At 40.2% G+C, this 15,227-nt stretch overlaps 1 protein-coding gene across 2 annotated transcripts in view; it reads right to left on the reverse strand.

Moving 5' to 3' along the window:
* Positions 1–317: 317 nt before the first annotated feature.
* The window catches only part of LOC111977000 (TOX high mobility group box family member 2-like), a 154,012-nt gene continuing 139,102 nt past the window's right edge, over positions 318–15,227 (reverse strand). For both annotated transcript variants that reach the window (XM_024006232.1, XM_024006231.1), the window contains 4 exons: positions 11,800–11,880; positions 5,633–6,004; positions 5,304–5,440; positions 318–1,810 (listed from right to left, as the gene is read on the reverse strand). In XM_024006232.1, the coding sequence (XP_023862000.1) occupies positions 1,768–1,810; positions 5,304–5,440; positions 5,633–6,004; positions 11,800–11,880 (633 nt within the window). In that variant the 3' untranslated portion in view covers positions 318–1,767. The remainder of the gene's footprint in view (positions 1,811–5,303; positions 5,441–5,632; positions 6,005–11,799; positions 11,881–15,227) is intronic.

The raw sequence follows: 15,227 nt of genomic DNA on the forward strand, positions 1-15,227 counted from the left end.
AAAATGAAAACATGCTGTGTGAACATATATGTCTACATTGGTTCAGCCAACTAGCAGCTAAATAACTGATATACAGTTTGCACATAAAACTGTACATGATTGGTATACTTTAAGAATTGGTTGTAAGAAGTTTCCACCATTGTAAAAAATCTTGAGAGAAAGTGTGTAAATGGAGTTTTCAAGCAGGGTGAAGAATTTGGCTCAGCCTATTACGTGAGGCAGCCAAGCCTTGAGAGGAAGTAGCCGTCCACTCGCTAGCCTCACCATATAAACGTGATAAACCCCCTAAGAACAAGTCAAAATAAACAGAGACAGAGTTTATTTTCCACTTACATTTTATTACTGACAAAAGAAAACAAAAGAAGCATCGCCACACAAAATGAACCAAATGCTGGCAAAAAGCCAATGCACCAGCAACAAGTGATGTACAAATAATAATAATTCAAATTACCATGGAATAATAATAATAATAATAATTATGCACCCTGATGAAAACAAGCCAAAACGTTACTTCATATCATTCATAAATATGTGAAACCAGTCAATCGATTGAAATAGAATGACCATATTGCGTCCATAAACATGTTATTCAATAAAACTAAATGGGTTCTTTCATCGCTGGCTTTACAATTAAAAGTACATTTCGCAGGTTTGTACACAAATGAAATATCTACCAGTGACCATTCCTTATAAACTTAAATTGTGCTACAGTGAAAAACATTTTTTTTTTTAATGACATTTTTTCACAAAAAAGTGTAAAGATGAATTCAACACAATTTCTAAAACACCTAATAAAACTAGTCAAAAACTTTAAAACCCACTGTTATGCTTTTATCTTTAGTAACATTTCACATTTAGCAACAATTTTTTTATTTCACCTATACAAGTGGTGCTGGGGTGTGTGGGGGGGGGTGGTCCGCTGGACCAGGAGAGGTTTAAACTAAGGAAGAGGTTTCACCTTTGACCTCTTCAGTCCAGTCACATCCTGAGGACAGGCTAGAAAGTAGCAAGACCAGTGAACAGAGCTTTAACACAAGATTTAGTGTGTGTATTCCCTCACTGAATCCAGCTCGCACAAAAATCACATAACCAAACAAAATAATGTAAAAAAAATATAAGAAAAAAGCAAGGGACTGTGGCTAGATACACACATCTAGGCTTTGGGGGGCAGGTTCCATCTTGGTAGATATTTACAATCACTTTGAAAAAAAGGGGAAAGCTCTTAATTAGAGCTGGGTTGACGTAAGGATGTTGTCTTTTTCTAATTTCACTTTGTGTTTTTGCTTTATTTTAGGGGGTGTCTGTCTTTGCTGAAATAGATCCTCCCTTCGTGAGGTGACTAGGTTCTAGGGTCCTGTATGAGAATCTTAACATAGACCCCTACAATGAATATGCTTACAGCATTGTTTCTCCCAAAAGTGGGCAGTACATGGCAAAACTGAGTAAGACCAAAGGAAAAGCAAAAGAGGAGAAAAATTWAACACTTTGAAAATGTCAAAACAAAGCCAGAAGACATTTTTTAGTCTTCGTGTACAGTATGTTGACGTGCGCTTGAAGCATAACCACCCACAAAATGGAACATTCATGGCAAAAAGAAGCAAGGCTCCTGTCCAGTCTAAGTGCTTGGCAAATATGTGAAGTAGTAGCAGTCTTTGGGATTTTAAAAATCCTTCAGAAAAAAACAAGGAGGAGAAAGATACATTGACGTTGTTGTTAATGAACATTGGTAAACTCCCTGGAGTCTTGACTTTTGGAGGTCCTTAAGCTTCAAGTGAGGTAGAGAGGCTTGTCCCGAGCTCCCATGCCACTGCTGATGAKAAGAACACGGAGAAGATGGCGTCAAAATCCAATGAATTGAATGCCACTCAAAAAACATATATTTATTCTATTCAGTACTATTTATTTGGCAGAGAAGGAGAGCTGTGCATAGCAGTGGAAGCATAGCATAGCAGTTGAAGTGAATGAACATAGTGATGTTGCATGATCTTGTCCAAGGGAGGGAGGTAAATTGTGAAGAGGAGTGGAATCAATATTGACCCCTGAAGGACACCTTTTGTGACAGCCACACACCCTCACCAGTGGTTTTCAGWAGGACAAACTGTTGCCGGTCAGTGATGCAATTATTATATCAAATACGGAGCTACTTTTTTTTTTAAAGTATGTTGTGAATTAGTAGTACAAAACTCCAAACTGGTAACACTTGTAACGCAGTCAGTCTTACATTTAAAACTTTCATTGTGCATTCATTTGTCTGTAGACATCTTTCACCACACAACCATTGATCCAAAATATGTTTACTCTGAAATATAATGAATACATTGGTTTAATCACCAAAACACAACATAATGATACCTTCTCAATTGAGTTATTTTAACAACCAGTTAATCCAATAGCAAAATTGCCCTTTGAATGTGGTATGCTACAGTACCATAAACMACAGTACATTAAACTGTTTTCACATTAGGCAATACACTTGCACTCCCTATTTAAAAATGATTGAACATCACATTTTCATAATTTCTATCCCATGTGTGATCAAAGGTGTGATCATCGAAGACATCTTTCACAATATAATTAAATGAAAGAAATTAAAGGCACTAGCTTGCATCAAGCCTGTCTTTAGCATTTGGTCATAGGTTCTCGTCAAAATCGCAGTAAATATCCTCATTGTTCACGCACCTGGGGAAAACCCTTTTTGCATGGTGAATCCAAGTCTGACATACACTACCGTTCAAAAGTTTGGGTCACTTAGAAATGTCCTTGTTTTTGAAAGAAAAGCACATTTTGTTGTCCATTAAAATAACATCAAATTGATCAGAAATACAGTGTAGACATTGTTAATGTTGTATATGACTATAGTAGCTGGAATATCTACATAGGTGTACAGAGGCCCATTATCAGAAACTATCACTCCTGTGTTCCAATGGCACATTGTGTTAGCTAATCCAAGTTTATCATTTTAAAAGGCTAATTAATCATTAAAAAACACTTCTGCAATTATGTTAGCACAGCTGAAAACTGTTGGTCTGAATAAAGAAGCAATACAACTGGCCTTCTTTAGACTAGTTGAGTATCTGGAGCATCAGCATTTGTGGGTTCGATTACAGGCTAAAAATGGCCAGAAACAAATACCTTTCTTCTGAAACTCGTCAGTCTATTCTTGTTCTGAGAAATGAAGGCTATTCCATGCGGGAAACTACCAAGAAACTGAAGATCTCGTACAACAGCGCAAACTGGCTCTAACAGAACAGCGCAAAGTGGCTCTAACCAGAAAAGAAAGTGGAGTGGGAGGCCCCGGTGCACAACTGAGCAAGAGGACAAGWACATTAGAGTGTCTAGTTTGAGAAACAGACGCCTCACTGTTACATTCCCCAGTTTCTGTGTTGTGGTTTGTGTATTTGCATGTATGTATTTCAGGAAATGGTTTCCTGAAATTCTCCCCAAGCAGCTGATTGGTRGGCCCCCATTGATAATTGGAGAGCTGACCCCGCCCCCTCGTCAGGACGCAGCTGTCTTCAATTACCAACTCCTTCTGAAGCTATATAAACCAGTGTTCTGTTGCGCAGAAGGGAGATGATTGCTGAGAGAGGAGGCTGATGGCTGAGGGTCATATCATGTTGGTTGTCGCTAACAGATTTGGTATGTACTGTGTGAGATGATTACTGAGGGAAAAGGCTGATGGTTATATCATATGTTGGTTGTTGCTGAGAGTGAGACAGTACATACCAAAACTGCCTATGTTAGTTGTTGCTCAGTCAGAGCTTATTTGATGTCCTGTTCTCAGTTTGTTTGTGAAATTGTTTTTAATAGTTTCATTTGTTCCCAGGGGGGAAGGGGAAGGCACCTAGGGAGTGCTTAGGCAAGAGGCCCGCGGGCATACATATACCTGTAGTATATTCACTGTCTAGGCACACTAGGTAAGACCTGGGTGGACCACCCCCTGTATATTGGTTAGTGCACCAGGTGGTGATAAGTTAGGTAAGTAGTGGGTAGGCAGGTTAGGTAGAAGAGGGGGCTTTGATATTTACTTTCTTTGCTTTGGTTCTGTCCAGCCCCTTTTCCCCCAAATTACATGTGATGGAATAAATTCCTTGTAAARGGTACCACTCTCTGCCTTTGTCATCCTTACTCGCACCCACAGTCCCATACCTCTTTCACTTCATGGGGAGTTGAGTTGTAGCAGGGTGTTGCGTTCCCTCTTCCTAGAGGCGTACGTAACACTCAAGTCCTCAACTGGCAGCTTCATTAAATAGTACCCGCAAAACACCAGTCTCAACGTCAACAGTGAAGAGGGAACTCCGGGATACTGGCCTTCTAAAGCAGTGTGAACCCCCCAACCATCAAGCAACTTCATTTTCAATACATGTTTACTGTTTTGGACTTAATGGATTATTTGTGTATTGATATTGTATTACTGCACTGTAGGAACTAAAAACTAATTATTGCATGCCTCATCCATGGCCTGAAGGAGGGTGTTACGCTCATGGGGATGGCAATAATACATCTTCCATGTATTGTATTCTACATAAATATTGTAGTAGTACTGAACATGGCTCAGTTTATAAGCACATGGCACTAGCAACACCAGTTTTTGGTTCGATTTCCACTGGGGTCACATTTAGCTGCACCTGTTAATATGTATACACAACCAATAAACTTTGAATTGATTTGTTACATACAATACATCTCTGATTTTGTAAAAATGTACTGAAGTAAAATCATAAGTCATCATCATAGTAGTACATAACTTTCTATGTTTCTACTTTACAGACATAAARGTTCATTATGTAGTCCTCAAAAATCTGTAGTAGACAAACCAGTTTACATGTAAAATCTCTAGGTTTACCAAATGTTTAAGTGATCAATTAAGAGCAGTCAGATTTAGTATTAGTAAAATAACTTTTAACAAAAGATGAGAGAATCATAAGTACTGTGAGCATTGCATTGTGAAAGGCAATTACTTTYTATATAAAAATGTATTGCAATGTGAAACACTTTGGTGAAAAAGTGGGTTTATGATGTTTTGGTGCTTAGAGTTTTGAAACAAATGCCTTTTTGATATGTTTTGTACTAAGAGTTACCATGAACTTGTGAAAATTGCACCAACGCGGTAAATCATACTGTTGATTTCATCAGAATAGCAACTGTGAGTCACATTTTCCCAGTGTAGGGAAAAGTGTTATTTCACTACTATGGCTTTTGAAGAAACAGTAGTGTCCAATTTAGGACACCCTCAGCTTCACTCTGGCAAAGGACTGTTGATAAGACTTACTCATCCCAGTAGGGTATCAGGGCATGCTCACCTGCAATGGTTGGGCCCACAGTCCCGGTTGCAGTACTCGCCGTCCCAGTCTGGGTTCTGTCCATGCCCTGGGTTGGGTGCCCCCGGGGACTGGGACCCCCCCACACTGTTCTGGTAATCCTGAATGTGAGAGAACCCCTGGAGCAGAAGACAAAACAAAGGAGTGCTCTGTTAAAAAACGCTACCACTTCAAATGCTCGAATTTGGTTGGTGGGCTTCCCAGTAGCATGACGTTCACGTCTACTGCATGGGGGCAATGCTCAACTTGTTTCCCCACAACTCTGAATGGCCAAGCAGGGCTGAATGCTGGAGAACAGAGATTGGACTAACCTGTTGGCCGAGAGGAGGTGAGTGCAGAGACCCCTGGAGCCCCATTGAGTGCGACTGGACCTGCTGCATGCGCAGGGAACTCTGGTGCAGGGCGAGCTGGGAGGGGTGGAGGGGCGGGCTGATCTGGAAGGGGGAGGGGGGTGAGGCACTCATGCTGGGCGACAGCATCTGGGATTGGCTGAGGGTCCGGGCCAGGGCGTGGTGGGGCGGCCCGGCGAAGCTCTGCAGGTCCGACAYGGGGAAGGAGCCCGGGCCCAGACCGTAGGGGGAGGAGGCCTGCGGGGGCACGCTGTACAGGGGCTGCTTGGGGGGCAGCATGTGGGAGGGCTGGCTGCTTTGGGAGCTTTTTGGTTCGACAGGGTCATTGTAGGGCTGGAGGGGAGAAACACAAAACAAAGAGGATGTAGGAAGTAGGAAGGTTAGGATATTTTGTAAAAGKTGTAAAGGTATAAAAACTCTCACATTTTTGTTGTGATTTCATATACTGTTGACACCCCCCCCNNNNAAAAAAAAAAATCTCTGATACATGAAAAAGGCCCTATAGCACCATTCAGTGTTATTCAGGGTCCTTTTCAGGGTCCAGGCGTTGTCAGAGGAAGGCACTAAAAATMGTCAAAGACCCCAGCCACCCCAGTCATAGACTGTTCTCTCTACMACCGCATGGCAAGCGGTACCGGAGTGCCAAGTCTAGGACAAAAAGGCTTCTCAACAGTGTTTACCCCCAAGCCATAAGACTCCTGAACAGGTAATCAAATGGCTACCCGGACTATTTGCATTGTGTGCCCCCCCCCAACCCCTCTTTTTACGCTGCTGCTACTCTCTGTTTATCCTATATGCATTGTCACTTTAAATATACATTCATGTACATACTACCTCAATTGGGCCGACCAATCAGTGCTCCCGCACATTGGCTAACCGGGCTACCTGCATTGTGTCCCGCCACCCACCACCCGCCAACCCCTCTTTTACGCTACTGTTACTCTCTGTTCATCATATATGCATAGTCACTTTAACCATACTACCTCAATCAGCCTGACTAACCGGTGTCTGTATGTAGCCTCGCTACTTTTATAGCCTCGCTACTGTATATAGCCTGTCTTTTTACTGTTGTTTTATTTCTTTACTTACCTATTGTTCACCTAATACCTTTTTTGCACTATTGGTTAGAGTCTGTAAGTAAGCATTTCACTGTAAGGTCTACACCTGTTGTATTCGGCGCACGTGACAAATAAACTTTGATTTGATTTATTCATAAGGACACACCATAGCAAATGTTTCAAAAGGTTGAACAAAAACAAATGTTTCTTTTTGGACAAGCTCTCCCTATTATGACCCGTTTCCGTGTCGTGCCAAATGAATGCGACCAAGTAGTGCTGGGTCATGTGTGATGCACAGGGTTGCAAAGCTAAAGGTTTCCTATAGTTAAAGGAATCTTCAGTAATTTTGGTAATTAACAGAAAATCTATGGCAATCTATCGGAACTTTCATAATTTATGCTTGAATAACTTCATAAAAAGTAATTATATATATAGTATACATTTGTTATATCTGTGTCTATATTGTCCATTCATTTCTAGTAGATAGACCATATGGTTCAAGAGAAAATAGCCTAATTAATGAAAAGAGCATCTAATCAACAATGGCATTATTTTTAATTAACTCTGCAACTCATCCAACTATTGACTTTTTTCACAACGGCTATCAGTTTGACGACAAAACTTTGACAACAAATACATACTGACATAGTAAAATAAATGTGTCATTTTTATTTTATTTTTTAATTTCATGCTTACCTCCTCAGTAACACTTTACTTTACGGTCATAACCATGTCATAATATGTCATTACAGCTGGTATAACTTGTCATATCCTGTGATAATATGGTCATAACACTGTCATGACACATAGATTTGGACCTGTTGTGACATATATTGCATTATTTTATGGCTGGTTATGACACCTACAGTACATACAGTAAGAGTGTCAAAACCCACAAAACCTACCACACAAGGCAAAATATTCAATTAAACCATAGCCTACTATCAATAGTATGTGTATGTTATATAACATTTTCTGAAACTGACCATATTGAACATATGAAATGATCATTGTAATTGCACAGATATTGAAGTCAGACATGCACCTACCCCAATGCTCTGTTGCTGATGACTGGGATGAACGCAGGAGCAGATGTCAGGAGCAGGACAAGACACCCTATTGACTGATGACTGACATAAGGCTATGTAAGTAATTGGCCTATCTGGTTTATATGATTATGGTGGTCATAATGCTTCTTGACAGTGTCATAAAGTGTATTTTCTGTAAGTTATTTAAAATATTACAAAAAAAAACATGACTATAAAAATAATTTATTTGAGCTGTTCTTGCTATAATACGGAATTGGTATTTTACCAAATAGGGTTATCTTCTGTATACCACRCCTACCTTGTCACAACACAACTGATTGGCTCAAATGCATTAAGAAGGAATGCAATTCCACAAAATAACTTTTAACAAGGCACACCTCTTAATTGAAATGCATTCCAGGTGACTACCTCATGAAGCTGGTTGATTAAGAGAAGCCAAGGAACTGCGTGCAAAGCTGTCATCAAGGCAAAGGGCGCTACTTTGAAGAATCTCAAATCTCAAATATATTTTGATTTGTTTAACAGTTTTTTGTTTACTACATGATCCCATACGTGTTATTTCATAGTTTTGATGGCTCACTAAAATTGCTGGAATGAGTGTGTATATATATTATATATACACAGTTGAAGTCAGAAGTTTACATACACTTATTTGGAGTCATAAAACTCGTTTTACAACCACTCCACAAAATTCTGTTAACAAACTATAGTTTTGGCAAGTCGTTAGGACATCCACTTTGGGCATGACACTAGTAATTTGACCAACAATTGTTTACAGACAGATTATTTCACTTATAATTCACTGTATCACAATTCCAGAGGGTCAGAAGTTTACATAAGCTAAGTTAACTGTGCCTTTAAACAGCTTGGAAAATTCCAGAAAAGGATGTCATGGCTTTAGAAGCTTCTGATAGGCTAACTGACAAAATTGGAGTAAATTGGAGGTGTACTGTGGATGTATTTCAAGGCCTACCTTCAAACTCAGTGCCTCTTTGCTTGACATCATGGGAAAATCAAAAGAAATCAGCCAAGACCTCAGAAAAGAAATTGTAGACCTCCACAAGTCTGGTTCATCCTTGGTAGCAATTTCCAAACGCCTGAAGGTACCACGTTCATCTGTACAAACAATAGTACGCAAGTATAAACACCATGGGACCACCCAGCTGTCATACCGCTCAGGAAGGAGACGCGTTCTGTCTCCTAGAGATGAACGTACTTTGGTGCGAAAAGTGCAAATCAATCCCAGAACAACAGCAAAGTACCTTGTGAAGATGCTGGAGGAACAGGTACAAAAGTATCTATATCCACAGTAAAACAAGTCCTATATCAACATAATCTGAAAGGTTGCTCAGCAAGGAAGAAGCCACTGCTCCAAAATCGCCATAAAAAAGCCAGACTACGGTTTGCAACTGCACATGGGGACAAAAGATTGTACTTTTTGGAGAAATGTCCTCTGATCTGATGAAACAAAAATAGAACTGTTTGGCCATAAGACCATTGTTATGTTTGAGGAAAAAGGGGGAGGCTGCAGCCAAAGAACACCATCCCAACGTGAATAGACTACGGGGTGGCAGCATCATGTTGTGGGTTGCTTTGCTGCAGGAGGGAATGGTGCACTTCACAAAAATAGATGGCATCATGAGGAGGACAATTATGTGGATATATTGAAGTAACATCTCAAGACATCAGTCAGGAAGTTAAAGCTTGGGCACAAATGGGTCTTCCAAATAGACAACAACCCTAACCATACATCCAAGTTGTGGCAAAATTGTAAGGAAGCAAATGCAAGTATTGGAGTGGCCATCACAAAGCCCTAACCTCAACCCTATAGAAAATTTGTGGGCAGACATTTCACATTCTTAAAATAAAGTAGTATCCTAACTGACCTAAGACAGGGGATTTTTACTAGGATTAAATGTCTGGAATTGTGAAAAACTGAGTTGAAATGTATTTGGCTAAGGTGTATGTAAACTTCCGACTTCAACTGACATATATATACTTAAGTATCAAAAGTAAATGTAAATGCTAAAAATATACGTAAGTATCAAAAGTAAAAGTATAAATTATTTCAAATTCGTTATATTAAGCAAACCAGACAGCACCATTTCTTGTTTTTTATTTATTTTGCGGATAGCCAGGGCACACACCAACGCCAGACATAATTTACAAACGAAGTATGTGTTTAGTGAGTCCGCCAGTTCAGAGGCAGTAGGGATGACTAGGGATGTTCTCTTGATAAGTGTGTGCATTTGACAATTTTCCTTTCCTGCTTAGCATTCAAATTGTAACGAGTACTTTTGGGTGTCAGGGAAAATGTATGGAGTAAAGATTACATTATTTTCATTTGGAATATAGTGAAGTAAAAGTTGGCAAAAATATGAATAGTAAAGTAAAGTAGAGATACGCAAATAAAACTACTTAAGTAGTACTTTAAAGTATTTTTACTTAAGTACTTATACACCACGAATATATGCACGACAGGTAACGTTGTCACGACCATATTATGACAAGTTATCTCATCTGTTTTGACATATTATGACATGGTTATGACACATGCCATAACATGTTATGAGCTTGTGTCAAGTAAAGTGTTACCAAAACCCTCATATTAAACACCAAAAGGTATTCACTTAGTCGATAAAATGTAATCATCTTATTTAATAATTCATATATATTTTTATAATAAGGCCACACAGAGGACCAGAGATAATTACAAACACCCAGAAGGGCCAAGTACTCAGAAGGGCCAATGATGTCTCTGTGACAGATTACATAAAATCCTTGAAAGATATCAAAAGACTTATTGACTCTCATGTATATCATGGGTGCATCATTCAGAGCAGGTGCAGCCCTCGCCTTGCTCCCCCCTCCCCCACCCAACCCCTATGATGAGCTGTCAGATTGCTTATCTGAACCTATCAGTGTTGATTACAGGGGCAACCGTGCCCATTTGTATGAATTGTTGCCGGGCCACCGGATAATGATCAATGGACACCTTGACAAATGGATGGGAATGGAGAGGGCACACACACACACGTACACACACACACACACACACACACACACACACACACACACACACAACACACACACACCACCACACCACACACACACACACACACACACACACACACAATATGCCACACACACACACACACACACACACACACACACACACACACACACACACAGGGAAATGAGACTGTTTGCCAGAAGAACAAATGGAATGACAAAAGGAATCTCCCCGACGCTACATTGTGGGCTGTTAACGCGACCCGGCACTAAACAACACAATTCCACCATTTCTTCCTTCCTCTCCATGTTGCTGAGTAAGAAATAGGGTGCCATCACTCATAGGGAAAAAGGAGAATGCCATACATCTAAATTAGCAGCAAGGTGTCACACTGAAAAAATGCTACAAAAACCCAATTATGTGTAGCGTTGAATTGGATGTGCATTCCCAAGCAATGCAACAGAAGACACAATGGTTGCATCAATAACAACAACAAACCAAGAGTTCCATGCATGTGTCTTGTATGAATAGCCATAGACAAGATATATCCTATGAAGACAGTTACAGATAATGTCCCAATCAAATATATATAAATAAAATAAAATAAAGTAGTATTTGTGACATGCCGCCGAATACAACAGGTGTTGACTTCACCGAGAAATGCTTAATATATTGTATGCAAATAGAGGGCATACATACAGGCCCTACAGCCAATAACATCAAACTATGCCCTTTCTAACCAAGCTTCTTTACTGAATAGCTCTTTTGGCATACAGGAGGGAATAGTATGACATTCCCTCTATCAGAACAACTGTCCCAACACCGACCACAACCCCAACTCCAACTCCAACCCCCAACCTACGGAAATAAGGTATTGTCCCTCGTATGCTATAGTCTTGTTGCATCACCCTACCTCCACTCTCTGTTAGCCCCTCCCCCACCATTAGCTGCGATTTTTCATCCAATCCATCATCACTTTAAGCAAGCCTGGCGTGTCATAAGCGTTACCTTGGAAACGAGACTGGCTCTGTACGTGGCAAGGGCTTTCAGGTACTCTTTCTTGGCCGCCTCGGTTTTCCTCTTGTACGCCTGGAAATCAAAGGAAAAAGAGAGTGAGATGAGGTCTACCCACATACAAACATAGAAATGTGCACATAAAAACACTCTCAAAAAAGGTTCACTTTCCATTGGAGCCAATGGAACAGAACCCTTCCATTTCCACATCATACTACTTCCTTATTTCAAGAGGACTTCCTCCATTGTAGAAAGACATAATTTCTATACTAGAGAAATTAACTGTCACTCAACATTTTAACACTGCAACATCCATTGCATCATACACTCATAAACTGACAAGGTAAAGGTCTGTCGTTCTGCCCCTGAACAAGGTAGTTAACCCACTGTTCCCCTGTAGGCCGTCATTGAAAATAAGAATTTGTTCTTAACTGACTTGCCTAGTTAAATAAAGGTAAAATAAAAAACTCAAAATGTTGGTGCAATTCTATAAAAATATATAAATGGTTTGTGAATGAGCGTGTGTTGTGTGTGTGCGCGCATGTTGGCATGTGTGTATGTCGAGGGGGGTTGTAAATAACAAGCACATTAAGCCCCAAGAGACCAGGGTTGTGGGGTAAATAACACTTAAGCCCTGATGCACCATTGGTTGCTTCCAGTGAATACATCATAATGGCTTAAAATTCCAGAAGGACAGCATTGCAGCATTTTAATTGACAGTTGATTCTAAAATGGATATAAATACAAACAGTATTCAGACCCCTTGACTTTTTCCACATTTTGTTACGTTACAGCTAGGAATGCATGATATATCGATGAACATATCGGAATCGGACGATATTAGCTAAAAATGCCAACATCGGTATCGGCCCGACGTCTAGTTTAACACCGATGTTAAAAACCGATATCAAAGCACCCGTGCATACATATATAACGTAGGTACATGACGTAATGACGCCACGTAAAATGTTGCGCTACACGCGCAACACAGCATTCCTAACCTAGCCCACAATGTCTGTTGTGTGGATTGAGCAGTCAACAAGTCGAGCAGTCATTTGAAAGAGTAAGAACATTTCAGCCAGACAACTCAAAGGTGAAATCCATTAAAGCCAAGATAATGGAATGCATTGCCCTTGACAATCAACCATTCTCTGTCTTGGGTGATGTTGGCTTTCGCCGACTGGTCGAGCACCGGTACACACTACCAAGTGCGCTATTTTTCAGATGTTGCCCTACCAGATTTACACAGTATTACCGTCACTGCTATTAGCTTCACGACATACATACTATGGAACGCCGTTTGGGTCTTGGCGTGTCTAAAAAGATACAGTAGCACTGTCAAAGCTGTACAAAAGTCTGCAAACAAGCAAACACCGGCCACGAACGATGNAAGAAGCCACTGCTCCAAAATCGCCATAAAAAAGCCAGACTACGGTTTGCAACTGCACATGGGGACAAAGATTGTACTTTTTGGAGAAATGTCCTCTGATCTGATGAAACAAAAATAGAACTGTTTGGCCATAATGACCATTGTTATGTTTTGAGGAAAAAGGGGGAGGCTTGCCAGCCAAAGAACACCATCCCAACCGTGAAGCACGGGGGTGGCAGCATCATGTTGTGGGGTTGCTTTGCTGCAGGAGGGAATGGTGCACTTCACAAAATAGATGGCATCATGAGGAGGACAKTTATGTGGATATATTGAAGTAACATCTCAAGACATCAGTCAGGAAGTTAAAGCTTGGMRYCAAATGGGTCTTCCYAATAGACAACAACCCTAACCATACATCCAAAGTTGTGGCAAAATGGCTTAAGGACAGCAAATGCAAGGTATTGGAGTGGCCATCACAAAGCCCTAACCTCAACCCTATAGAAAATTTGTGGGCAGACATTTCACATTCTTAAAATAAAGTAGTGATCCTAACTGACCTAAGACAGGGGATTTTTACTAGGATTAAATGTCTGGAATTGTGAAAAACTGAGTTGAAATGTATTTGGCTAAGGTGTATGTAAACTTCCGACTTCAACTGTACATATATATACTTAAGTATCAAAAGTAAATGTAAATGCTAAAATATACGTAAGTATCAAAAGTAAAAGTATAAATTATTTCAAATTCGTTATATTAAGCAAACCAGACAGCACCATTTTCTTGTTTTTTATTTATTTGCGGATAGCCAGGGGCACACACCAACGCACAGACATAATTTACAAACGAAGCATATGTGTTTAGTGAGTCCGCCAGTTCAGAGGCAGTAGGGATGACRAGGGATGTTCTCTTGATAAGTGTGTGCATTTGACAATTTTCCTTTCCTGCTTAGCATTCAAATTGTAACGAGTACTTTTGGGTGTCAGGGAAAATGTATGGAGTAAAGATTACATTATTTTCATTTGGAATATAGTGAAGTAAAAGTTGGCAAAAATATGAATAGTAAAGTAAAGTAGAGATACGCAAATAAAACTACTTAAGTAGTACTTTAAAGTATTTTTACTTAAGTACTTTACACCACTGAATATATGTCACGACAGGTGTAACGTGTTACGACCATATTATGACAAGTTATCTCATCTGTTTTGACATATTATGACATGGTTATGACCATGCCATAACATGTTATGAGCTTGGTGTCAAGTAAAGTGTTACCAAACCCTCATATTAAACACCAAAAGGTATTCACTTAGTCGATAAAATGTAATCATCTTATTTAATAATTTCATATATTTTGATAATAAGGCCACACAGAGGACCAGAGATAATTACAAACACCCAGAAGGGCCAAGTACTCAGAAGGGCCAATAGATGTCTTGTGACAGATTACATAAAATCCTTGAAAGATATCYAAAGACTTATTGACTCTTCATGTATATCATGGGTGCATCATTCAGAGCAGGTGCAGCCCTCGCCTTGCTCCCCCCTCCCCCACCCAACCCCTATGATGAGCTGTCAGATTGCTTATCTGAACCTATCAGTGTTGATTACAGGGGCAACGGTGCCCATTTGTATGAATTGTTGCCGGGCCACCGGATAATGATCAATGGACACCTTGACAGATGGATGGGAATGGAGAGGGCACACACACACACGTACACACACACACACACACACACACACACACAACACACACACACACACACACACACACACACACACACACACACACACACACACACACACACACACACACACACACACACACACACACACACACACACACACACACACACACACACACAGGGAAATGAGACTGTTTGCCAGAAGAACAAATGGAATGACAAAAGGAATCTCCCCGACGCTACATTGTGGGCTGTTAACGCGACCCGGCACTAAACAACACAATTCCACCATTTCTTCCTTCCTCTCCATGTTGCTGAGTAAGAAATAGGGTGCCATCACTCATAGGGAAAAAGGAGAATGCCATACATTT

This window comes from Salvelinus sp. IW2-2015, linkage group LG17 (genome assembly GCF_002910315.2).
Source record: "Salvelinus sp. IW2-2015 linkage group LG17, ASM291031v2, whole genome shotgun sequence".
Lineage (NCBI taxonomy): Eukaryota > Metazoa > Chordata > Actinopteri > Salmoniformes > Salmonidae > Salvelinus > Salvelinus sp. IW2-2015.